Source organism: Phyllostomus discolor, chromosome 4 (assembly GCF_004126475.2).
Source record: "Phyllostomus discolor isolate MPI-MPIP mPhyDis1 chromosome 4, mPhyDis1.pri.v3, whole genome shotgun sequence".
NCBI classification, from domain to species: Eukaryota; Metazoa; Chordata; class Mammalia; order Chiroptera; family Phyllostomidae; genus Phyllostomus; species Phyllostomus discolor.
This window is the reverse complement of record NC_040906.2, coordinates 112,233,242-112,260,939: the sequence shown is the minus strand read 5'-3', so window position 1 is coordinate 112,260,939 and position 27,698 is coordinate 112,233,242. Positions and strand designations below refer to the sequence as shown.

General features: G+C 39.3%; 1 protein-coding gene across 1 annotated transcript in view; it reads right to left on the bottom strand.

Annotated features, from left to right (window-relative positions):
* DNAH8 (dynein axonemal heavy chain 8) overlaps positions 1–27,698 on the bottom strand; it is a 305,262-nt gene that overhangs the window by 2,607 nt on the left and 274,957 nt on the right. The window contains exons 88-91 of the mRNA XM_028509424.2: positions 16,997–17,153; positions 13,221–13,373; positions 12,959–13,148; positions 639–760 (exon numbers count right to left, since the gene is read on the bottom strand). Coding sequence (XP_028365225.2) covers positions 639–760; positions 12,959–13,148; positions 13,221–13,373; positions 16,997–17,153 — 622 coding nt within the window. The remainder of the gene's footprint in view (positions 1–638; positions 761–12,958; positions 13,149–13,220; positions 13,374–16,996; positions 17,154–27,698) is intronic.

Genomic DNA, 27,698 nt, shown 5'->3' with positions numbered 1-27,698 from the left:
CCCTCATTTGACAATTGAGAAAATGAAAGTCACAAAAATGGAAATGGGGACTAATATTTATTGAGTGTCTATGTGAGGTCCAGCACCAAGCTTAGATGATCCCATTAAATTCTCACAATCACCTTTAATGAGGTGGAAGTATCCTCCTCATTTTACAGTTAAAGTTGAGGCTCAAAAAGTTAAAGAACTTGCCCAAGCTCAGAGAGCAGGTTGTGTCCAGTGGCTCCCAAAGGTATCTGTTCAGGGTCTCGAAGCTGGGGGGTGGGGCATGCTGCTAGAACTGGCCCCAGTTCTCAGGACCACTGGTCCTTTTAGTGTCTACTAGTACCCTTGACACTCATCCATTCTGTAAGCAGCTCACAGCTGTAGCTGGAGATATATGGAAAATCCTTTTCAGCAAACACAAGGGTAGCTTGTAATAATAAAGAAATGCAGTCTGGGGAGTTCCTAGAACTTGTCATTAATTCTCATAACAGCAAGCGGAGGAGGCCGTGACAGTGAAGTCTTCTAGTTATAATTGAGGAAACCCTGGCTGCAAAGCTGGTGGACTTGACTGAGGCATGCCTAGGTCAGCTTTCAATAGAACCTGAACTTCCAGCCCCAGCTCCAGCACTATCTGTACTGTCCCAGGTGCATACCACAGGGGGTGATGTGACCTCCTCTTTGGTCTGCCGCAGAACTTCATTGTGGATGGTCACGGAGTCCAGGGCCCAGCCTTTGTGGGCACGGGTCACCTCTTGTCTCATTGCTGTCAGGAAGCCTTAAAAAAAAGAAAGAAAGAATTCTGATGGCTTTGTACAGTCCACTTTGGAAACAAAGGGAACAGTGTTAATTGTTGTTTGCTCATCAATCTCCAAAGGTGTGCCCATCCAAGAGGAGCTGAGATCAAACACTGAGGGTGGGGAGGGGGCCATTTTTTTCAGTGTTTTGTTTTTATAGTAACCTACAATTAGCTAAATATTTCTTGTGAGCTCACAGCTGGAAAACAGCAGCCTCTGTGCCTCAGACGAGAGCCTTGGTTCGAAATTCTCCCAGGATTCCAACTACGCAAGTCCTATTAAGGGTTGTAGCCCAGTCCTAATTTACAGCCTCTATTGAAGATACAATATCTAGGAATAAGATTGTAATACTGAAATATTCTGAGAATAGCATTTCAATTAAAATTTGAATCAAACCATTATCAAGCTTCTATTTGCTATAATGGAACAATTTCATTTAGTCATAATGCCAAAATAGAAAACCCAACTTTCAATTTGATCAGACAAAGCAATTCCACCAGAAAGGAAAGCTACATGTTTTAATATGCATAATATAGATATTTTAAGATAATACATGATTCTGCATGCTGTGATTTTTCTTTAAACTTAATAGTTGCAATCCATGTCATTCAATTCAATAAGAGAAGGCTTTCTTGGAGAGTAGCATTTGATGTTAGAAACTAAACCCTAAACTTCAAAATCACAGGAGAATTTACCTGTGACATATAGTACATTGAGGCCTCCAGGTTAATATTGAACATCATGCCATGCCAAGTTGCAAGGTATAATTATAGGTGGCAGAGCAAATATCCCTTGGAGTTGGAAAGAAAGAATAGGCCCCTAGCTGGCTTAGGGAGAGGTCAAATTTTCCCCATTGCCAAGTTCTTCCCTAGTTATTAAATTAGACACTTGGGAGGCACTCAATCATTCATTCGTTTGTTAAATCTTTTGGGGGTGGCCACCATGTACCAGGCACTGCTCCAAGTGGGATGACTACAAAGAGGAAGGGGCCACCCACAGACCCAGCATTCAAGGAGCCCGTCTAGAGGGAATGTGGAGGGAACAGGACACAATGTCGCTCTGAGCAAAGATGTGAACAAAGTTAAACCACACAAGAATTGAAAAGATGAAACTGAAAGTGATGCTCAAAACATGCATAGGAGTTTGCCAGATGGGACAATTCCAGCTGGAGAAACAGCATGTGCGAAGAAGGCACGGAGGTCTAGGCTAAAGGTGAAGCAATACTGGCAGATAGGGTTAGAACAAAGGTAGAGGTGAGATTTTTCAGGGTCAGGGTTTGGACTTGATTTTGTGGATTGTGGAAAGCTACTGAATATTTAAAGTAGGCAAATGATTTGGCTCATATTTATATCTTAAAAGATTTATCAGAGCATTCACTAAAATAGGATTTTAGGGCTACAGGAGAGTCCTTGCATTAATTTTTTTTAAAAAGTTGATCAACCAGAATAGCTGATTAATAGCCTTGTATAGGTAATTTTTCTAAAGCTTCTCAAAACCAATAGTTCCTAGTAGGAAACGATGATTTATGACATAAAAAGTTAACTCTAAGGGCAGGAAACGTGGTGGAAGTTTGCCTGGCAGCAACTTTCTTGCTTTATGTCTGCAGTCACTTGAGGTAATTTGATCAGCATGTAATCACATGGATTTCCATGTTAAATACCTGATATCCCATACTTTAGTAGTAAAATAAACAGTTTGTGTACTTGCCAGTCAGTGGTAAATATGACTGCAATAATAAAGTCCAATTCTCCCTTTTACGTCACTTAGTGAAAATGTCATTTTCATCATTCAGCATTAACTGCACATCTATGTGGTGTACCCAAATAGAGTACTTGGAATTCAATTGACCCTGTGTTATATTTTAAAATTCCTCACTGATCTATGATTCTACAAGGTCATAATACATAAGACATGAATCCTGATCTTAACCATCCATCTGCACAAATTTAATAATTGAATTTTTCTATGACATTTTAAGTTCCAGCTAAATTGCAAATTTAATCTCACTCCATATGGCACTCAGGACAATACTGTAGGTGCCAGGTGAGGATTGAGCAGGATCCTCTCTTCTGCAACATCCCTGTGACAAAGACTTCCGTCATTGTCACAGAGCTCTGAAAATCTCCAGTGCAGTTAAAGAGATGCCATCTCCTATCTTCTCCCTGACCTCAACCATAAGCCTCTTAATGTTTAGAAAGCACCCTTCACCAGCTAGTAGGTGAAATCTAGAATATACATTATTCTGGGCTATAAAGACAGAAAAGTTAAATAAACACATTTGAGGCTTGAGAGCGGAAGGGAGGTAACTGTTCCATGGGCCGTGCCCACTAGGAGAAGATGGAGAAGACACATACTTTTTCCAATTCTTAGTAGTTTCGATTTGGCTTCCTAAGAAAAAGAACATGATCTTGTGGAATTCAAACCATAATAAACCCACTGAATTGTTCATTACTGAGTTTAAAAAATGAATGACTTTCTTGTAGACTGGTATCAACTCTAATGGAATCAAAATCTATGCTTTCTGAAACCTGAAATGATCACTGATTTTTTTTTGAAGCTTGAAAAGCAGTACTTTTGTTTTGGCACCAATTTAATTTTAATAATTCTTAAACCAAATTTCAATCATCGGTGGTGGAAAAGTGATTCTTACATTCATATGTTTGACTCTGAAGTGAGAAAGAAAAAGTTGGGGAATGTCTTTGATAATAATAACCTTTCCATTCTTCCTGAGATTTAACCACCCCCATGTAAATGGGTGATTTGACTATTCAAACATCTGAGTCACACGTGGTGTTAGTGAGGTGCTTTAAAATTTTTTTCCCTTCAAAACTTAGATTGCATAATGATTTCTTAAACCACTTGTCAAGCTTGTTTGTTCTTTAAAAAAAAATTCACTGTTAAGCAAGGATTATACTTTGGAGACTCAGGTCTAAAATAACACTTGTTATGTCTTAATTCATGTAACAGCAGTAACCTAACATTTCAGCAAACTAATTACTGCCATTTGACTGTGCAATCAGTTGGCTTAAAGGAAGCTGTAGAGAGCTTTCAGGATCATTTCAAACAAGGTCTTAGAATGGATGAAAGAAATAACTAATTAGGAAGATTGTGTGCCTCGATTTTGTAGGGAGTTGGTTGGCACTCCGTAATGATGGTTCTATAGGCAACACCCTTTTATTCTTTTAATGAATGAACCAGTCCTTACGTAATGGGCTTAGGTGCTCTTTGGTATTTCCTGTCTTATCACTTACGAAGCCTCCCAGTAGCATCTTTGAAAATGAGGAGAAATAATGTTCCTGCCACAAGTTTATGACAGGCAGTTTTTCCCCCAAATAAGAAGAAAATGGAGTTCATTGTTAAGTAAATAAAAGATCAGAAACCATTAAACAAAGATGGGGTTGATCCAACCAGTTGAATAAAACCACAAAAGCCACTTTTCCTGATGCTTTGCTAGGTGCTGTAAGGCAGGATGCTGAACTTGGTTAAACACTAGAAATACCTGGGCAGCCTTTAAAAATCCTGATTCCCAGACCACAGCCCAGATCAATAAAATCAGAATATCAGTATTGTTTCAAGGCAGGGCTTCTCAAACTTTGATGTTCACAGGTATCACCTGGGGAAGGAGCTCTTATTACAACGCAGGTTGTGATTCAGTAGGTAGGTCAAGGGTGAGGTCTGGGATTTTGTGTTGCTCTCAAGCTCGCAGGTGATGCTGATACTGCTGCTGCTGGAGCACAACACTGGGCAGCAAAGGGCTAAGGCCAAGCTTCTGCACACACCAGAATGACCAAAGGGAGCTTTTAAGAAAGTTATCTGCACAGACTGCAGAGGCCTCCTCCCCAGAGGTTCTGATGTCACTGGTCTGGGGCCCCGGCATTAGTTTGTATTCAAAGCTCCTAGGTGATGCCGCTGTGCAGGCAAGGCTGAGAACCCTGCTCTGTGAAAAGACCTGCCGAACAAGCCACCAATGGGTCACTCATGCCCACATTTGTTTCAAAACGTTTTTTTCGAAAAGTTGCAAGAGAAATACCTCATGACACAAGCAAAATATGAAGAAGGCTTTCAGTAGTACTAGTCACTCTTTCCAGAGTGCCCTGAGACACAGGCGCTCTCTGAAATGTCTTTAATCCAGGACACAGTTGGCTCCAGGAAAACCTGGGTACAGGCTGGAGGGCTGAGGCTAATTCTCTTGACCAGGTGGGGACCAGCTAAGCCTAACGTGTCTCACATGCCAAGATGTCATTCCTCACACTGCTCTACCTTCACCATGTGCAACTTCATGTGTCCTTTGCTTCTACCCAACCTCACACTTCTCCCTGCCCTCCCAAACCTTTCCACTTATTTATGAACAAACTCTTAAATTATGTTCTGCCTCATCATAGAACCTCTCTCCACCTTCCTGCCCTCAGAACCTGACTCAACTCTGAAGACACTGTCCTTCCCAACCACTGCTCCATTTTTGTAAGGATCTCTACTACTTTGACAACCATGCCCCATGGTCACATGCCCCTCCCCTCATTGTCCCTGCCAAATGCCCTCTGCTCCTATTCACTCACTGAGCATCCTGCCATCACCTGGGTCTCTTTGGTATCCTACTCAGCATCTTGATCTCTTAGCTCCTTGAATCCATCCTTTTTGAAGACCTGTTCCCTTTTCTTCATTTGCTTTCCTATTTAGTCTAGACCCATCCTTTTTATCACTTGCCCGGCAAACCCCCAATCTAGCATGAATCCAGATGTCCCCCTTCCTACACCCATAGCAGTCTGCTGAATAATCCTGAAACACACACACAGCTACCCCCATGGTTAACTACCACCAGCTTCGACATTCTCAAACCACCCAGCCTTCCTTCCCTATCCCCCTCATTAGCTCTCTTTCTCAAACTTCTGCCACTCTCCCTAAGTCTCTCCTTCAACATTTCTTGTTCCTGAGATCACTTCTCCTCCTCCTTCAAAGACAAAATAGGGAGCATTAGATGGGAAACTCCTTTATCTTCTTGCCACTAAACCTACAAACCTCTTGCATTTACACTCATTTCCTCGTAACTCTTGTTGCAATGGGTGAGGTGTCCCTCCACCTGCCTGGAGTGCATCTTTGCCCTGGGGAGCCATCCCTCTCCCTCCTCTTTTACCCTCTCAGGTATCTTTGCTGCTTCTCCCTATCCTTCTCCCTCTCTCCTTCCCCTTCTCACCAGTATTAGAATAAGCTCAAGTTTCTCCTATCATTAAAAGAAAAAAGAAAATCCTTTCTTCTTACAGTGAATCTTCCCCATTTGCTTCTCCTCTTTTAAGCCAAATTTCTGCCATCACCTGGGTGGGTCTCTTTGGTGGCCACTCAGCATTATCCCTGTTGTCTATACTCAGCCTCTGTCTCTTCATTCCCTGGTCTTCCACTCCCTCACCTTGAAGTCTGACTCCTCTACCTTCCCACCCAATCCCCTGAGACTTCTCTTGCCACCAGTCTCCTTTTTGATAAAGCTGTCTGACCATTTGAGCTCTATCTTACCTGACCTCTGGAGGCATCTGTCACTATTTCTTCCCCTCCTCTGTTGTCTTCATAACACTATGCTCCCCTAGTTTCTTCTTCCAAGCTGTTTTGACATGAAGGGACTATTCACAAGAGTTTGTGTGATCTGGACATTGGCAAAACACAAGCAAACAGGAGAGAATCCTGAGAAGGCTAGTGTGGAAAGAAGATGACCAGATGGTAGTGCTGGTGAAGTCCACACTTCACTTGGATGGAATATTTGACATTGGCACTTAGAGGTGAAGGATCAGAATCTCACACTGAGACTTCAGATGAGTCAGTCATAGGTAGAGATGAATAGCTGCATCAATGAAAATGACTGAGATCATCAATGAAGGGCCGGGCCCAGGGCAGAACTTGCCTAAGGAGAGCCCACAAAGGGACAAGAAGCAGCCCTCTGAGAGGTGGGAGAAGAACCAATGAAGGTACTGGACAGAGGCCAAAGTATGAAAGACTTTGCAGAATGAGTCTCCTAGTGCAGTCAAAGGGAATGAAGTTGGTGGGAAGATCACTAGGTTTAGCGGCCTTGGAGAGAGCAGTTTCAGTATAGTGATGGAGGAGGGCCAGGTTACAAGCAACCAGGTGGCTGGTGAGGATGGCCACTGTGTGCAGAGACTAGAATTACAAAGGCTGTGGCCATGACTAAAGCCAGTGCATCAAATACTCTCACACACAAAGGCAAGGAAGGTCGGTTGTCAATCACTCTGGAAGCATTTCTAGGATGTCCACAGTCCTATTGTTTTGTGATTTGGGACCAGCAGGTGAATGCTATCTCTTAGATTGAGGTCCATTTACTTGGAGTCCCTCAGATGTTAGGGACAGCTCTGGGTCTGCAAAGGGGAGTTGTGGAGCATGGTTAGATTGTTAATAGGTTAGAAGGAATTCCCTGGTGCCTTCAATCCTGAAGCTCTATTAACCTTTGGTGTGCTCTCCCATCCAACAAACATCAGGCTTTTATAACTATTCTCATGAGAAGCACTCAGAAGTGACTGCTAGCTCATGGTGCTGCCCTGATAACAAACAGACAGGCAAGAGGTTGTAGATGATTTTTATAGTAACAGGATAACAGGACAGAAATGATCCATCTCCTTGCTTCAGCAAAATCCTAACTGAAAATCATGACTTGTACAATATTAATAGTGAATAATAAGTTGTCAACAATATCTGCCACAACTGACTGGTACAGCCTATAGAGATGCTGAGGAAAAAAAAAACAACAGAAAAACTGGCACAAAAGGCATTGGCCTCCAGACTGAGTTAAATATTTGGGAACTGCATGGTCAATCCAATGCAGAGGGGTGAGCCAGAAGAGCACACTGGCCTCTGCCTCCACTTCACAGGGAGCACTTGACAGTCACACTACCAGTGACAAAGGGTGGCTATCAGGTAGGAGGTTTCTGAAAGGCAGTCAATCCCTTGGCTTGAAGTCAGACTCTTTACAACTCATAGTCTTTGGGTTCAAACACATCCCCACATACCACACACACACACACACAAACCAGAGTCTACACCATGTGTACATAAGGTTCTTTAGGTTCACACCTATGAGAAAAAGAGACCAAACACACCCTCTGAAAACCTGAGAAGCACAATGTTAAACTATATGTGAATATGCCTTCCAATGACGTCTAGGAAACCCCCATGGAGCACACTGGTTCTCCTTGTCCTGAGATATCTCTTGGGAGGCAAATACACACATTGCCAAAAACTGTACCATTGAGGAAATACTATAGGGTCATGGGTACAACAGCTTGACCATTGTTTAATCAAATTTAATTGCCACATTGTTGAGCTTGTCAGTGGCTACAGAAATGATTTGGAAGGGGGAATGGAAATACAAGATTAGTTCCCTGGTGGCTGACTCGGCTTCTTCAAACGTGACTAACAAAATATCAGGCCACCATAGTGCAACTGAGCAGCATGAGCTCAGACACAGAGTGGGGGACAATGAGGCCCGACACCTGTCCTTCCAGTAGCATGGACCTCAAAGGCACCAAGGTCTGAGGAGCAATCAGCAGACGCATGGTGGGAGGCACACCCAAACAGTATCAGATACACACTACATTATAAGAGCACACAATAAATGGTCATACATGAGCAGAACATTTTCAAATGCATTATAGTCCAGGTGATTTTGACAATACATATTTGTGATGTAACTACAGCCTTTTTGTAAATTCCACTGTTTTATGTGTGCTTTTTAATTTTTAAGTATATTTTATTGATTATGCTATTATAACTGTCTCATTTTTTGTCCCCATCCACCCTGCACCCCTACTCCCTCCAGCACTTCCCCCACCTTTAGTTCATGTCCATGGGTCATAAATATAAGCTCTTTGGCTTCTCCATTTCCAATTCTATTTTTAACCTCCCCTTGTCTATTTTCTACCTACCATCTATGCTTCTTACTCCCTGTACCTCCCATCCTCCCTTTTCCCCCTCCCTGCTGATAACCCTCCATGTGATCTCCATTTCTGTGATTCTGTTCCTGTTCTAGTTGTTTGCTTAGTTTGTTCTTGTTTTTGTTTTTAAGTTCCCTTGTTGATAGTTGTGAGTTTGTTGTCATTTTACTGTTCATAGTTTTAATTTTCTTTTTTCTTAGATAAGTCCCAAGTCCCTTTTACATTTCATACAATGAGGATTCAGTGATGATGAACTCCTTGAACTTGACTTCATCCAAGAAGCACTTTATCTACCCTTCCATTCTAAATGATAGCTTTGCTGGATAGAGAAATCTTGGATATAGGTCCTTGCCTTTCATGACTTTGAATACTTCTTTCCAGCCCCTTCTTGCCTGCAAGGTTTCTTTTGAGAAATCAGCTTATAGTCTTATGGGAACTCCTTTGTAGGTAACTGTCTCCTTTTCTCTTGCTGCTTTTCAGATTCTCTCCTTATCTTTAGTATTGGGTGATGTAATTATGATGTGCCTTTGGTGGGTGCTTCCTTCCAGCTTCTTTGGGACTCTGAGCTTCCTGGACTTCCTGGAAGTCTATTTCCTTTGCCAGATTGGGGAAGTTCTCCTTCATTATTTTTTCAAATAGGTTTTCAATTTCTTCCTCTTACTTTTTTTCTCTGGCACTCCTATGATTTGGATGTCGGAACTTTTCAAGTTGTCCCAGAGGTTCCTAAGCCTCTCCTCATTTTTTTTTTTGAATTTTTGTTCCTTCATGCTATTCTGGTTGACTGTTTATTTCTTCCTTCTGCTCCAAATTGTTGATTTGAGGTCTGTTTTCTTCCCTTCACTGTTGGTTCCTTGTACATTTTCCTTTATTTCACTTTACATAGTCTTCACTTTTTCCTCTAGTTTGGGACCATACTCAGCCATTTCTGTGAGTATCCAGATTACCAGTGTTTTGAACTGTGCATCTGATAGGTTGGCTATCTCTTCATTACTTAGTTCTATTTTTGGAGATTTGATCTGTTCTTTCATTTGGGCCATATTTTTTTTTTTTGTCTTGGCAGGCCTGTTATGTTGTAAGGGGTGGAGCCTTAGGTATTTGCCAGGGTGGGGCAATCTACTTTGCTGCATTGTGGTACAGGTCTGGATGAATATTACTTCTTTAACTCCTTGGTTTTCAGACTTTCATACAGTTCGATTTCTGGCAGTTCTGGTTATTTTTTTTTAAATTGGTTGTTGTCCTTCTTTTGGTTGTGCAAGGAAGCAAAGCATATCTATCTACAACTCCATCGTGGCTAGAAGTCCCAAACATGTGCTTTTTTAACTAAAAAATTTTACTTAAATGTTTTGAACTGAAGAAAGACATTATTTCATCAAAGGTGACTGGGTTAGAGGATATACATTCAGGGGATATGTTCAAATTGAGAAATCAATGATTGATTCCAAATAGTGGCAGAGAGGCTTCCAAAGCAAAGGGACTTTATCTGCTCGCACATGGCCTAAGAGCATGCATGGATTTGCTGTGATCTTTATCTTTTCCAGATTTGGCCAAGCAACAGGGAATGGAAAATAATTTGTCTCTCATGTCAAGAGAAGGAAAAGGAAGCAGAGAAGTGATTAGTATAGAGGGAAAGTTGACTCCACTCTTCTATGCTAAAAAAAAAAAAGCAATCAGATAAGGCTCTGTGTCTGTGTACGTGTGGGTCTGGGGCTTTCCAACATGTGGAACATCCTGAGATGCAGAATCAAACTTTAGCTTGAAGCAAGAAATGAAGAAAAGAGATAGGACTGGATTATTAAAAAGTAAAGATAGGTACAAAAACAAAAAACATAAAGTGTACACCAGCATTTGTATTTAAGTATTGTTCTAGCTTGTAACACTTAACAGAAAGTAACAATTAAAGATTAGTTCATATTAATATTGTTCTATTTTAAGTCATATTTTTCATGAAAAATCACTGGAAAAGATTGTGTGCTGTGATCTATGATGTAATCATCTCTGTCCATGGAAAGCCAGGGAAAAACCAACCCCCTCCCCTGGTTTCTGTATATCAAAAATATACTTAACAACTTCACAGTTTTTAAAATTACTGATCTTTGCCTTTCTCCAAAACTCCAAGTCTGCCAACACATATCCCACCTACATGTGCCACCATCACCATCTGACAAATGTGCTCTCACCTTTCCTCCCAAACTGGGCCTCTTGCACTGCTTGGTCTTGCACCTGCCTTCAGCCCTCCGCCACTGCCATGCCCTCTGCTCTCAAGGATTCCCATGTAATCGCTCCATCCAGTCTGTCCCCTCCTCTGTACCCGGTTAAGGTCCCAGGCTCTCTCCCTTATCCTGGTAAGAGTCTCATTGCTCTGGGTCCATATTCCAGTCTACCCTCCACTTTCTCCTGGGATGATATGATACTTGGTGACTTCCTATTGCCTTTAGGATGCAGCCCAAACTCTCCCAGGGAAATTTATGCTTCAGCCTCACTCCCCACCACCTCTGCTCTTGCTTCCTGAGCTCTGGCCACACTGTCTCCTTCTTTCTCTGGACATGCCTTGTCTTTGCTCAGGTTGCTGCCTGGAATGGTCTTTTTCTGCATCCTTGCCTCTGCAGACCTTACTCACTGCTTCCAGTGGGAAACTCTTCTCAAGCTCTGCCTCAGCACAATTCATCTCTCTGTCCACAATGTAGAGCTTAGTTCTCACATGGGGGAGGGGGAGGGGATAACACTTAACACATTGCATTAAAGTTGTTGGTGTGTCTGTTTCACAGACCATATTATTGGCTCCTTTAGGGCAGGAATCAGGTCTCAATTTGTCTCTATTGAAAGCACTGAGCAAAGAGCTGGCAAATGGAAGGTGGTTAAACAATCCTAATTAAGTTAAATGCTATTTCTTCAGGCTCCAATTACATGGTGACTCTTACTGAAATTGAGAGCTAGTAAGTAGACACATGAAATCTGAGAACCATAATGAAAACTTTCCTCCCTGAATTCAATGGAAATTCCAGAAGAAAAATAGAAAGTGAAATCTGGGGCTGTCCTTTTCAAATCTAATATGTATAATTTGGTAGGATCATAAAAATTATCATGGTTAGAGTTTTAAATTTAGAAAATGATACGGCCTTTGAAAATGCATGAAGTGAATGTATGCATGTACACTGAAGACAATTAAATGTATACTTTTTAAGGTATACAGTTTATTTAAGTATTACTTATACAAAGAAAAGTGCACAAATCATGCATAGAACTCAATGCATTTTCACAAGCGAATACAACCATGTAACCAATGTTCAAATCAAGAAACGGATCATTTCCAGACCATAGAGGCCTCCATGTGCCCTTTTGCAATCACTGCCTTCCCCTCTAGGGTAACTACCATCTTGCCTTTTGACACCATGGAATGGTTTTACCTGTTTTGATTCTTTGTACAATGAAATCATACAGTATACATGCATCATACACACATTACAATGTGTTCTGTTTGATGTTCTTCACTTAACATTGTTTTATGAGATTCAGCCAGATTGCTGCAAGTAGCAATGATACATCCTAAATCTGAACGTGGAATGCTTCTTAAATTGTATTATTAGGGGAACTAAACAGTGCTGAACTATGAGGAATCTACCATTTCTTTCTTTTGGCCAAGAATTACCTGAAGTAAAACTATCCATATTGTAGTCAGACAAGAAGTTGTCGTATTTCTGAACTTTATGACCTTTATGAGATCCAGTCAGTAATTTACTCAGTAAATATTCCTAAAATGAAGGAATGAATGCAGAGCACTTTTCAAGGAAAAAAAAAAAAACTAACTAAGGCAAGGGCAGGGCAGACTCAGAGCTCACCAAATAAAACTTTTGCTTCATGATCATTTTTTAAATCAGTCCAATTTTCTGTACCTTTTGCATATTTTGGCACCTTATTTTTGTAATTTTTATAAACATTTAAAAAGTAAGGTTTGAGTGAACATTTTTTTTTTTACTATTTCATATGCCCCGACCACAGACTGATGGCTTGCTGAAGTGAGTGAGAAGAAAAACAAAGGTTTGGCTACTGTATTGTAGAAGGACTATGGCAGAAAGAATTTCAGATTGAACTTGTAAAAGAAATACAGAAGGATCATCTGTGGTCTCCAACCTTTGAAAGCACACTTAGCAGGCTGTACCTCTATGTTGTTTTATATAAGATAAATTTATCACACAGCGCTATTATACAAACACCCACGTCTTCCAAGTTGCCCACTCTTCTATGAGCACATACCTTGGGGATTAAAGAAGCCAGTCATCCAGAACACATTGGGCCGCCCTTCAAATATCCAAGTAGAAAACTGAGCATTCCTTTCCAAAAGCTCAGTGAACCAGAAGCCCAGCGTGGATGAGTCCCAGGACACTCTTTTCCATATCTGAGGTATGCGAGCATCGTACATGTTGTCCAGGGCATCTCTCAAGTTCTGAAAAAGATAAACTATAAGAAGAAGAAAGACCCACAAAAAAAGGAAATGGCGAGTGAGATAAGCGCTCACCTCACTCATAATGATTGTTCCTTCAATGGCCAATTTTAGATCACTCAGGCTATTGCGAAGTATTGAGATGACTTTTTGCATTCTGTCGATTTCTTGTCTAAGAAATATGTTCATTGAATTAAGATGTCCCATCTTCATCAAACGAGCTTTCACCTAAAACAAAGCATACAGTACAATGAAGGGGATTTAAAAAAATCATCTGTCACCTCTCTTCCAATGATCTCTCCTTTCTCTGTTCTTTTCTTCCTGTGGATGTATCTTCCAGCCCAAATGAACTCTAAAATATCTCTTGCAGAACCAGACCTGCCATTAAATTCCCCATTTTCTGGGCTTCAAAAATTACTGTTCAACTAAAATGATTTTTATTTCCCATTGATTGTACTTAGTTGATAATTGGAAATGTACTTTAAAAAGCTAAAATAAAATTGTAACTTTTTCCCCTTTCAAATGATTGTCAGTTAAAGCCTAATTTAACCTTTACAAGAGTACATCTTGGAATACTTTAAAAAAAATAATGCTTAACAGAGTTATTAGAAATCTTACAGAAAGTAGATACAGCCCAAACCTTTCAGAACAGTTATTAATGAATGTGATTGGCTGTGGTTTCCTCAGATCGCTGTTGCTGTGGCGAGGGTGACTAGGCGAGGCTTTCCTAATTTAACCATTGAAAATATTTGACTTTGTGGGAGAATCATTAAGCACCTGTCATTTGTTCCTTTTGATATATCATTTAATGATCATTTTGAAGAGATCAATATAAAAGCTTCTGGTTAAAGGAACAATAAAGTACAATGATTACTGGTAAATAAGCCAATGCATATACACATTTCGATTTACAGACATTTGCCCAATAAAAGATTGACTAAGAATACTGGCAAGAGCTCATAAAGAGATTTGAACTTTCCGCTGGCCACAATCGAAGATCCGCTGGAGTAGGAGAGCTAAGATAAACACACAGAGTAGGAGAGAACTTAGAGTGATGTTGCAGTCCAAAGAACCACCAGGTTGCCAGTAAACTGCAGGACTCTCGGCTGGGGATACCTGCTGCCCCTTCTTGAGTCCCGAAATGTTAGAGATGGATGACAAGCTTCAGAGTCACCGGGACCACTGTCCTCATTTTACAGAACAGCTCTCTGGCACGACACAGAAGTTCCCTGTTCAGCACCGGACACCTCTGCTTTACGGCAGCTATGAAGCACCTCCATCCAGTAAGCAAGGGATGAGGAGGGAAACACAAACTCAGAGGGAAGCAGTGATGTAAAAACTGAACAACCTGGACAGGACAAACTGTGCAGACACAGCAAGTAATACTGAGACCCCAGTCTAACGTGCTAGTGGAGGCCCCTAACCAGTCTGCCACACAGCCTTCAGGTATTGTCCTAAATTCCTGGTTTGAGCCCTTTATCCTCCAGTGGCTAACTAGCATACTTATCATCCCCTTTAAATAGTGACTACTCTGTGGAAATTCACACTTAAGGAAATGGGAAATTATGTAAACATTTTTGCAACACCACGTAAGTGGGAAATTAAGCCCAGGTGTTGGCTAAAATGTCAAATCAATAGCACAGGTGACTTTTAGTGCCCTGACAGCCCCAAACACATGGCCTTGCCCTGCATGCCCTGCACAGGGTTTTAAAAGAGAAACTTCCCTTGCAATAGAGACGTGCTTAGGAAAAACTTACTCTAGAAAGTCTGATTTTAGCACTGATTTTATTTTGATTGTGATTATTGTCCCAGCCTAAAATTGTGATTTCACTAATAAAATGAAAGATTTGCTGTAGTCTCATATAGGATTTTCATTGCATCTGAGACCGGGTAGTAATGTTGCTCCTACAGTAATGTGGCTCTGTTTTCACTGTGGAAGTCAAAAGTATAATTATATTTCCATTTACCACATTACCACCATGTATGAAGAACAAATCTCTTCCACAAAATAAACAACACTAAAAACTAAGAGATCTTGAAAAAGGAAGCAATTTTAGAAGTCTCTTAGCATGAACGCCCTCCCAGACAGTAATCCCTGTTTAGTGGCACCCGCCACGCTCAGCTCCTGCTAGGATTTTGCCAGAGCAGAGGTCTTGGTGAAGCAGCCCTGACTGAGCCTGAACGGCTCAAAGTATCCCCAGGTCTCAGAACCTCCTCTGATCACATCAACCTGTGGTCTAGTGGTACCGAGTAAGTTTTATCCCTCTTTCACATGCCAGTTTTTAAAGTCTTTGAAGGCAGGCATTATGCCTCACCTGTCTTCTAAAGATCACTTACAATGAATCACTGAAAGTACATACTTAAAATATTTTCTCACTATAACTATCTCTATGTGAAGTCATTGATTTTAGAATTATGGTCAAATGTCTCGGTATTCATCTACACAATGGAAACAAAAATTGTCTTAAGAGGCAAGAAAATGTTTTTTTATTGTTGGGGGTATTCATTATAGGTTGGAGGATGATGGGCTCCCAGCTGACAAGTGCATTTTTCTCAGACTTGGATGCAGGACAGGGCAGACACAGCACCACTGTTACACCTGCATTAGGGCATCAGCCTCTCACGTTTTGGTTGAAAACCTAACCTTGACTCAGCTTCCCCTGATGGCTCAGGGGAAGCTCTGGCCATCAGCACAGAGGTGTAGAGGCGAAGAACAGGAGAGAGGACACAATTTGTCCTCTCGCATGAAGAAGGAGGACAAGTTGGAGGATCTCTTACAGAACTTTCAGACCATCCAGAAATTTTACCACAAACATTTATTTAGATCAGCAGTTCTCAAGGTATGGTCTGGGGGTCCCATGAATTCCCCTGAGATCCTTTCAGAGGGTCAACAAAGTTGAAATGTTTTTATAGTAACACTAAGACTTTATTTTATTTTTTCCCTTTCTCTCTCAGGAGTGTACAGAGGAGTTTCCAAACAGGCTACATGACTTGCTATCACAACAGACTAAATGCAGAAGCAGATATGAGAACCCAGCTGTCTTCATTAAATCAGATATTAAAGTGATTTGCAAAACTAAAACAATCCCACTCATTACAATGAACTTTTTCATTTTGGAAAATATATTTTTAAATAAAAATCTCACAATGTTAACATGTAATGGGTTTATTATTGTTATTTTATAATAAATTAATATTTTTGAAATTTCTCAGTTAAATTTCTAATATATTAAACATCAGTAATTTACCCACATTAAAAAAAGCTATTTGAGGTCCTCAAACATTTTGTAAAGGGGTCTTGAGACACAAAAAGTTTTGAGGAAAACTGATTTAGATTAATAAGCAAACGCCTGGAAGGTTAAAAAAAGTAGAAAATGATTGCCATCCAGAGTGGGGAGTGAATTCATTAAATGGTTTGCTTTCCTATTATCTAGCTGAGAGGACTGGAAAATGAAAAGTTTGGGGGACAGGGGACAAAAATAGTGGCAAATTTAAAGGATGGACAGAGCAGACTTGGGTAAGAGAGGGAAGGAGAAGTTTCCAGCTTCGTGGGTTAAGATACTGGGGAATCCAAAGATAGGAAAAGGGTACAGAGAAGGTGATTGAAAGAGAAGGTGGGGTAGAAAGGAAATAGAGAAAGATGTCAGCAAAACTGCATATCATAATTTGCAAGGTGCTTGAGAAAAGTAAGGAAGACCAAAGGGTAAAAAGAAAGAGCTGAAAATGAAGAAGGAATGAGCAGAGAAGGGAAGGGTCGAAACATCCCATCCCAGGATTGAGCTCAGCTTTTGTGGAACCCAAAGATAGCCCTGCACACTGGAGGGTGGGCTGGGGGAAAGGCTGTAGCTTACCTCATGAGGAACGTAATCAGGAGGCAGTTTGCTCAGCATATCTTCAGATAATCTATAAACAATGGCTTCCCGGGTCTCTCCCACTCCACCTCCACTCTCTTTGGGTTGAATGTTGGTAATAGTTTCAAGAACAGCAGAAGCAGTGTTACTCTGGTACCTGATAAAAAGTGGGAACTTTTCAGAATGTAGTAGGGAAATATACCTTCAGAGATAATGATCAAAGCTAAAATGAAATGATGAATCACTTAAATCCAGCCCCCACAAACCACCCCCCACCAAAAGGGAGTGAGGACTTCACTATCAATCTATAGTAATTTTAAAAAGTAGAGATCCACTTTACAGTGTCCTAAGAACATCACAGAATTGAAAACCTCTTCCCCTTCAGGGAAAGAGATTCTACAGATGTCCCCAACTGTCCAAGGCAGTGCTGTACAATCTTGTTTGCAACTAACCTAACTACCTTCAGCCGGACAGCAAACCCACCTCCTTTCATCCTCTTTGGCTTATGGACTGGTGCTCAGAAGCTGCCACTATATTAAAATTTGTTAGATCAAAGAACACCACTCATATTTTCCCAACTATAAATTGTTATAAATTTCCCAGGTCTTTTCTGTTTTGTTTACTTTCCCACCTGTGTTATGATTGGCAGCCATCTGCTCCACCTAACTGCAGTCACCCACCCTTAAAGACCACATATTCAATAAAGATTTACTAATGTACCAGGCACTGAGCTAGGTGCTAGGATATGGTGGCAAACAGGTCCCTGCTTTTTCCCCTTCTCTATTGGAGGAGGGGACATTAGTCAATATCATTGTAAGAAATTCTGTGGAGAAAAAAACCAGGTGCTTTAAGAGAGTATAGTCTGTCCCTCTCACTCTTGCTGCCTAGCTCTCATTGGGCTGGCCAGATGCTCTGAGGTGCAGGAACTTAGGTTTTGCTGGGTCAACCAGCAATCTTGATATACAGATGGCATGTGCAAATGTGAGTGTGTGTTGGAGTTGATTTACACTAGAAGATCAAGAAAAGTCTCTCAAAATAGCATATGTAAGCTTAGACCTGAAGGATGAAGGGGTAGGCCAGCCAAGATGGGGTAGGGTGGGAGGTGGGAAAGGACATTGAGATAAAAGGCCTGGATATGAGAAGGAATTCAGTGCAAGGCCAGGGAGGTTGGAGCCAGTGAGCCAGGAGGAGAGATGAGGATGGAGATGAAGCAGGTCACTACTTTCTAAGGGTTCTGACCATTGCCCTGAAGGTCATGGGCAACCACTGAAGGCTTCCCAAGCAGGGACATAACATGACCAGATGTAAATTTTTCTGTCTTTTCTGAACTAATTTACCACCTATTAACATCACATAATTAGATTGGGATTACTGTTTTGCTTGTCAATTTTGTCTCTTGTCCATATGTAAAGCATACATCTCCTTTCATAAGTGTTAGAGGCAAGTCTAAAAGAAATTCAACGAATGCTTGTGATTATTTGTTTAAGTAATTTTTTATTTTAAGTTACAGTTGACATATAATGTATTTTTTCAGGTATACAACATAGTGAATATAGTAACTTGTTTTTATGTTTTATTTCTTTAGACACAAGATAGGCGTTTGTGGTATGTCTGTACATGTCAAAATTTTAAAGGGTAGACCTTCAGTCCAGCAATTCTACATCTAAGAATTCATCCCAAAGAGAGAATCAGACTTTCCATTTCTGACAGTATAATGCAATTGGTACCCTGAACAACAATCCTGAAAATAACGAAAAATTCTGGGTAAGATATGAAAAACATCTTTTTAAAAATACATTACTGAACTAGCAAAAAAGTAAGAAATCCTCAGGGTTCAACAAGATATAGAGTGATGCCCTGACTTGTGAGGTTCAGTTGGCTGGAGCATTGTCCCACAAAGCAAAAGGTCATGGACTCAATTTCCTGTCAGGGCACATGTCTAGATTGTGGGTTTGGTCCCCAGTTGAAGGAATGTACAAGAAGCAACCGATCAATATGTTTCTCACATCAATGTTTCTCTCCCTCTCTTTCTCCCTCCCTTCCCCCCATCTATATACACACACACATACACACACAGAGTCTGTCCAGAAAAAGTCCAGTCATTGTTAATATAACAAGAACAGTTTCATGACATCGATATAACCTGGCAGCTAAGGACAGTGGACTGGAATGCACATGCAAGAACAGTGATGACTTCACTGTAGTAGTCAGTGGGGGCAGTAGATGCTGTTGAGTAAGCATGTGTACTGTGTGGCCATTACATTCAAAATGACTGAGTGTGTAGAGCAATCAATCTGCATCAAATTTTGTGTTAAGCTTGAACATTCCTCCATGGAAACTATTTGGGTAACTCAGAAGGCCACAGCTATGGGCAACCAGCAAATGGCAGCTTCATCACAACAACACACCCACTCATGCATCACATCTTGTACAGAGTTTTTTTGGTGAAACATCAAATCACCCAGGTGACTCAGCCCCCTATAGCCCAGACTTGGTGCCCTACAACTGCTGGCTTTTCCCAAAACTAAAATCACCTTAGAAAGGGAAGATATTTCAGACTATCGATGAGATTCAGGAAAATATGATAGAACAACGGATGGAGATTGGGAGAACTGTGTGAGGTCTCAAGGTGCCTACTTTGAGGGGACTGATGTGTCATTGTCCTAGGTACAATGTTTCTTGTATCTTATATCTTCTTCAGCAAATGTCTTTATTTTTCATAATACATGGCTGGATACCTTCTGAATATATATACTGAGAGAGAGAGAGGGGGAGATATTTGGAATGCAGAGAGATAAGCCCTGGGGGCATCAACTAGTTGCTGGTGTTCTTGATTTGCTCTTTGGATGGTTAGATGGTACAATGAGAGAGGAGGTAAGCGATAGACCCAAGGTGGGAAAATCTAATAGGAAACTCACACATAAATCTGGGGCTTCATAGGGCTATATACTTAATGTAAGGGTAAACCAGAAATAACCTACCAGTCAGAAGGGAACTGTATGTAAATTGATCTATCTAGCTTGGCATTGGGTAGGAAAAAATCTTTCCTGAGAATTTTTAATTCACCAGGTTTGTGATATTAATTAACATTTATTCATATTACCTATGTGATTTGAAAAGCCTCAAGCCAAAAGTTTATCTTAAGATGCTCCCAGGAAGTCCCAGGTGGCACATGGGTAGAAGCAGACACAAATCTTCCCTGGAACAAAAATCTTCAGTCCAAGAATCTAACTGTTAATTTCCAAAAGACATGAGCTCACAGTCAAAAGTTAGGAAACTCGTAAAGAAACAAGGAGCTGTGAGCAAGAGTCTGCAGAAACAATAAAAAGCAGAACCAGACCTGCTAGTGTCTCAGATAGTGAATTTTCAGATGCACATTATAAAAATGTTTTTACTACACTGAAGATTTTAAAAGGCGACTGAAAATATAAGTATAGAATTGGAACTATAAATATGAATTGCATATTTGAAAAAGAGCCAAATAGAACTTCTATAAATTATTGATGCTGCAACAAATTACCACACAATCAGTAGTTTAAAACAATATGAATTTACTATCTTACAGTTCTATAGCTAATAAGTTTGACAGAGGTCTCATTGGGCAACAATCAAGGTACTAGCAAGACTGGGTTCCCTTCTATAGGCTTCAGGGGAAGATCCATCGTCTTGCTCACTTGAGTTGAATTGTTGGCAGAATTCACTTTCCTGCAGGTGTAGGTATAAGGTCCCCAATTCCTTACTGTTAGGTGAGGGTCTTTCCCAGCTTCTAGAGGCTGTCTGCATTCTTTGGCTCATAGCCCCTTTGGCAAAGACAGACTAAGTCCCTCTCTTGCTTCGAGTCTTTCACCTTCTTCTATTGCATCTCTCTGACCCAGTCTTCTGCCTCCCTCTTCCACTTTTAGGAGTTCATGTGACTAAATGGTGTACATTTGGATAATGTAGGATACATCCCCATCTCAAGCTTTTTAAGTTTAATAGCATCTATAAAGTCCTTTTTATACATAAGGTCACATATAGGTTTGTAGGGTTATAGGATATGGATATCTCTGGGAGTCCATTATTCTGCCTGCCATAACAGTTAACAATGGATTAAAACAGCAGATTAAATAGTGCCAAAGAAAGAATGATAGAACTGGAAAAGAGATCTGAAAGTATTATCTAGAACACTTCAGAGGGAAAAATAAATAGAAAATATGGAAGAAAGGTTGAGAGACATGTAAGCTAAAGCAATAAGCTCTAACATATACCCCAGAAAAGTTTTGGAAAAATAGAAGGGTGAGAATTTAAAAGTGATAAAATAATGACAGAATTGATGAAAGATTTGAGTCCTCAAACTGAAGAAACTCAGTGCATCCTAAGATAAACAAACAAACAGATAGAAATCCAGAGGTAGACATATCATAATGAAACTGTAGACAACAAAAAATAAAGAAAACATCTTAAGCAGTCTGAAAGAAAAACAGGTTATCCAGAAACAAGTGACAATTAGACTGACAGCCAATTCCTCAAAAGCATCAATGAAAACCAGGAGAAAATAGAATAATGTATTCTACCTACTAGAATAAAGGAACTACAAACATGGAATTATATACCAGTCAAAATTATTTTTCAAGAATGAGGGCAAGACAAAAAATTGAGTGGACATTTCACCAAAGAAGCTATAATAATGGTCAATAGTACATAAAAAGATATTTAACTTCATTATTTATTAAGAAAATGCAAGTTAAAACCTCCATGAGATAACACTTCACACATACAAGAATGGTTACAATAAAAAAAACAGACAATTACAAGTGTTGACAAGGATGTGGAGAAATTTGAACCCTCATACATTGCTGGAGGGTACTGTAAAGTGGTGTAGCCACTTTGAAAAACAATTTGGTAGGTTCCTAAAATGTTAAGGATAGATTAATCATATGACACAATAATTACTTTCTAGCTATCTATCAAGAGAAATAAAAAGACATATCTACACAAAGAATTGGACATGAATGTTCATAGCAGTATTACTTATAATAGCTAAAAGATGGAAACTACCAAATTCCCATCAACTGGTGAATGAATAAACAAAATGTAGTCTATTCATATGTTGGAATACTATTTAGCAATAAAAAGCAATAAAGTACTGATACATGCTACAACATGGGTGAGTTTCGAAAACATTATGCTAAATGAAAGAATCCACACCCAAAGACCATATATAATTCCATTTATAGGAAATGTCCAGAAAAGGCGAATCTATAAAGATAGAAAGTAGATTAGTGGCATCCTGAGGTTAGGGGTGGGCATGGGAATGGATTACAAATGGGCACAAGGATTTTGGGGGGTGAAGGAAATGTTCTAAAATAGATTGTGGCAATAGTTACACAACTCTATAAAGTTACTAAAAACCATTGAACTCTCTATTTAAAATGAATGAACTTATAGTAGGCAAATTATACTTTAATAAAGCTGTTTTTCCATAAAAAGAGGGCAAAATAAGACATTTTCAGAGAAGAACAAAAAAATTTACCACCAACAGGCCTTCACTCAAGAAAATGCTAAACAGTATACTTCAGCGAGGAGAATACTTATTTTGATGGAAGGTTTGAGGTATAGAAAAGAATGAGTCAGACTGGGTGACTTAAGAAGTACAGACTGGTAGTTACAAAATAGTCATGGGGATGTAAAGTACAGTATAGAGAACATAGTCAATAATATTGCAGTAACTATGTGTGGTTCCAGCTGAGGCACTACAAGTATTGAGGAGACACTTTGTAAAGTATATGATTGTCTAACCACTAAGCTGTACACCTAAAACCAATACAAAATAACATTGAAAGAAAAAAACATTAAAAAAAGAATGAGTCAATGCATGGGCAAATCTAAATAAACATTGTGGTATAAAACAATAACTATATGTTCAATTGGGATTAAAAACAAGATAAAATTGAAATACTGAAATGTCAGAAGAGAAATGACTGTAAAGTTACCTAAGAGATTTTGATAGGGAGGAGGGTAAAGACGTTGATTTTAGGCTTAATTTAAAAATGAATGTTAAAATGGCTTGGGTAACCAGTAAAAAAATAGAAACAAAGCACATAACATACAAATTAGCAGAGGGGAAAAAATAAAATAAGAAAAGCTTATATTCAGCAAAAAGTCAAAATGGAGGAAGAAGAAAAGAAACAAAACATAGGAATAGTGGTGCAAAGAAGCAACATTTTATATTTATTCTTTATGTTTTATACAAACATTATAAATGCTCTTGTACTTATTCAATATGTTTTAAAAAGAAGCAATCAGACCACTGTACAAAGATGTATGTAAAAGGCTGTTTATAACAGTATTTGTAATGACTCCTGGTAAGGTGCTATAAAAATATATCCAACCAGTAAAAATGGTGCTGTAGCTCTATATTTACTGATAACATAAAGTTGTTGAATTGAGAATACTGACTAAAATAGCATGGTACAAAAACCAGTTACAACATGATCAATTTTTGTTGATAATGCTGTGCATATAGGCATAGAGAAAACCTAGAGTATTTTGATAGTAAGATTTTTTATGAGCTTTTGCTTCAATGATTACTTTCTATTTTCTGTACTGGTTCTTTCTCTCAATGAGAAAGTATGATTTTTCTAACAAAGAGGATTAAAACCATTTACTTTTTGGAAAAATATGAGAAAAATCCCCACAAATGTCAAGAAACCAAGAGAGATGAATTAGTGACAAATGTTTAAGGTTCAATGAAATGCATCTTACAAATCCCTACTAATCTTTATGCCCTGCCAGAACAGCCCCCTTGTGCCTTTTCTCACAGAACATGGAATGAGAGAATTACACTCTCTTTTTCTTCATCCCTAGATGTGAATTAAACAACCTTCTGTGAAAATAGCCCCACTCATTGGCAGAATCCCAAGGAGCTCCTGCTAAAGTTACCCAGGGTTCTTTGCTTATGAAAAAGCCTCATTTTGCGCAAACTGAGGAACACTGAATTATTCAGCTGACCTTTAATTTATTTGGGAAACCAGCTTAAGAACAGAGGGGATGCTTCTGTCTCCCATGTTTTTATTTGATTATTGGGTAGGATATGCCTGGACCCAAACCAGCATATTGTAACAGCTGAATCCTTTCCAAAGTGCCAGCTAAGGTGAACATACCTGCCCCATGCTTTATGAGCTGGGCTTTCAGTCAGATGATGTACAGTGAGGGCCCTATGACAGGTCTAGTGAATGTTTGCAACCCAACCAGAGTTGGGAACTTAACTCCACATTACCTTTAAACATAGAATTTCACAGTAGAGACCAATAAGGTAAAAGTTCATTTTTTAATAAATTAAAACTGATTGGTATAATTTTATATATAATTTTAATTTTATTATTTTATTACTTTTGGGGTGAGCAAATTCTATTCATTGAGGTTTTAAAATATTCCAAAAAACATTATTTAAAAAGTTGAGGTTTTAAAATATTCCAAAAAACATTATTTAAAAAGTTGTTCTGGCCAAGATGGAGGTGTAGGCAGATATACTTTGCTTCCTCACACAACCAAAAGGAGGACAACAACAAATTTAAAAACAAAAAATAACCAGAACTGCCAGAAAATTGAACTATATGGAAGTCCAACAACCAATAAGTTAAAGAAGAAACATTCATTCAGACTGGTAGGAGGGGCAGATAGGACTCCCAGCAAGGTGGTGGCTGGAGGACTGGGGCAGGTGAGGCAGCAGCTGATGGACTGGGCAAGGCGGTAGCTGGCAGATCAGGCAGTCCCACATTTATGTGTGGATAAACAGGGGGGAACAACTGGGGAGTGAGACAGACCATGCAACCCAGGGTTCCAGAGCAGGCAAATAAAGCCTCAAAACCTCTGACTGTAAAAAACCTGTGGGGCTTCCTGCAGAGGGAGGAACTGCCAGCCTCACAGGGGAGTTGATTGGAGAGGCCCACAGGGTCTGAGAATGTACACACACACACCCACCCTGGAATCAGCACTAGAAGGGCCCAATTTGCTTGTGGAAGCAGAAGAAGTGACTGACAGCCACCAGAGCTAAGCAAGCTGCATTGTTTCCTCTGCAACCCCTCCCCAACATACAGCACCACAATGTAGGGATGTGAATTGCCCCACCCTGGCGAATACCTAAGGCTCCACCGCTTACTATGTAACAGTGCACCAAGAAAAAAAATTATGGCCCAAATGAAAGAACAGATCAAATCTCCAAAAACAGAACTAAGTGAAGAAGAGATAGCCAACTTATCAGATACAGAGTTCAAAACACTGGTAATCAGGATGCTCACAGAATTGGTTGAGTATGGTCACAAAATAGAGGAAAAAATGAAGGCTATGCAAAGTGAAATAAGGGAAAATATACAGGGAACCAACAGTGACAGGAAGGAAACTGGGACTCAAATCAGTGGTTTGGAGCAGAAGGAAGAAATAAACATTCAACCAGTATGGAATGAAGAAACAAGAATTCAAAAAAATGAGGAAAAGCTTAGGAACCTCAAAGACAACTTGAAATATTCCAATATCTGAATTATAGAGGTGCCAGAAAGAGACGAGGAAGAACAAGAAATTCAAAACTTATTTGAAAACATAATGAAGAACTTCCGTAATCTGGCAAAGGAAATAGACTTCAAGGAAGTCCAGGAAGCTCAGAGAGTCCCAAAGAAGTTGGACCCAAGGAAGCACTCACCAAAGGCACATCATAATTACATTACCCAAGATTAAAGATACAGAGAGAATTTTAAAAGCAACAAGAGAAAAGGAAACAATTACCTACAAAGGAGTTCCCATAAGACTGTCAGCTAATTTCTCTAAGGACACCTTACAGGCAAAAGGAACTGGAAAGAAATATTTAAAGTCATGAAAAGCAAGGACCTATATCCAAGATTAGTCTATCCAGCAAAACTGTCATTTAGAATGGAAGGGCAGATAAAGTGCAGATAAGGTAAAGATAAAGGAGTTTATTATCACCAAGCCCTTATTATATGAGGTGTTAAAGGACTTAACTAAGAAAAAGATGGTAATCAAAAATATGAAGAGTAAAATAACAACAAACTCACAACTATCAACAACTGAACCTAAAAAACAAAAACTAAGCAAACAACTAGAACAGGAATAGAATTACAGAAATGGAGATCACATGGAGGGTTATCAGCAAGGAGGGGTAGGGGGTAGAATTAGGGAAAAGGTACAGGGAATAAGAAGCATAAATGGTAGATAGAAAATAGGGGGAGGTTAAGAATAGTATTGGAAATGGAGAAGCCAAAGAACTTATATGTATGACCCATGGACATGAACTAAGGTGAGGGAATGCTGGTAGAAGCAGGGGTACAGGGAGGAGGGGAATAAAGGAGAGGAAAAATGGGATAACTGTAGTAGCAAAATCAATAAAGTGCATTTTTTTAAAAGAAATTTGGCCTATTAGAAACTAACATTAGAACCTGATAGGGGTGTTTTTTAGTCTCCTCCTTAAGCTAAAGAAAAACTAGGTGCACAGAGGGAAAAAAGACAAATTGAAGATTATGTAATTAGACAGGTAAGCTGCCAATAAAGTTCTTTAAGTTTCAACTCAAAGTATTTTTTTAAATTTTTATTTATTGATTTGAGAATGTGTTGGGGAGAAAAAGAGAGAAAGAGAGGGATTGGTTTCCTCTTGTATGTGCTGTGACTGGGAATCGAACCTATAACCTTCCCATATTGGGACGACACTCTGATCAACTCAGCTGCCCCACCAGTGTTTAACCCAAATTTTGAGAGCAGTTGTCCATACCTTACATCTCTTTGTAAAACCAGAAATCCAGCTCTAGAAGCAACTGAAACCCACCTATGTTTATCATTCCCACTTCCTAAGACTAAAGAGAAAATAGGACATTAGGGTGTTTTTGAACATACAAACTGCTTCTATGGCTCTGAGATTCCCTTATGAAGGAAAAATACATATCTTAAGTGCTTTATTCACAAATATATATATATAAATATATAATACATAAATATATAAATATATTATATATATATTTAAATCTGAGCCATTTAAGCAGATCAATTTACCTTATTTATTTCAGCTGATCTTTTCTACACTAGGGAGTTTTTCTTTGTAATATTTGTTTCATGGCTGAAAGATCTCTGTGTCTCTCTGTATGTTCAGGTATGTTGTGGTATTTTCTACATCTGGTGGAATTGTTAATATTTTTAAAGCTCTATTAAATTGTCCTAAAAAATAAAAATAAAAAATAAAAAGTTGAAAGATAAATCTATCAAACATATACACAATGGAACATATGAATAGAGAACAAAACATACTAGTAAAATGGCACAAAGGGCACTTGTAATCTGTTTCTGATTTTTTATCATTACTGATTTTTGAAGTATGGTGCTATCCTAGTTTTTAAAAATCATATATATATAAGTGAAAGAAAAATAGTAATAACAATATCCTGTGCCAACCCACATTTTCCCCCTTTGATAATAGTACAGTGTGGGGCAAAACTAGATTTATAGTTGTGAGTCCATGAAACACAGTTTATTCTTGTGGTATTATTTTTTAATTATCATATTATTTTCCATATGAACAACTGTAAATCTACTTTTGCCCAACCTTGTACATAGTAATAGCTGGTGTCTTATAAAACAAGCTGACATGACAACAAAATGAAGTTATCAACAGTCAAGGATCCACATGTTATTATATAACAAATTTACTCAGAAATTTAAATGT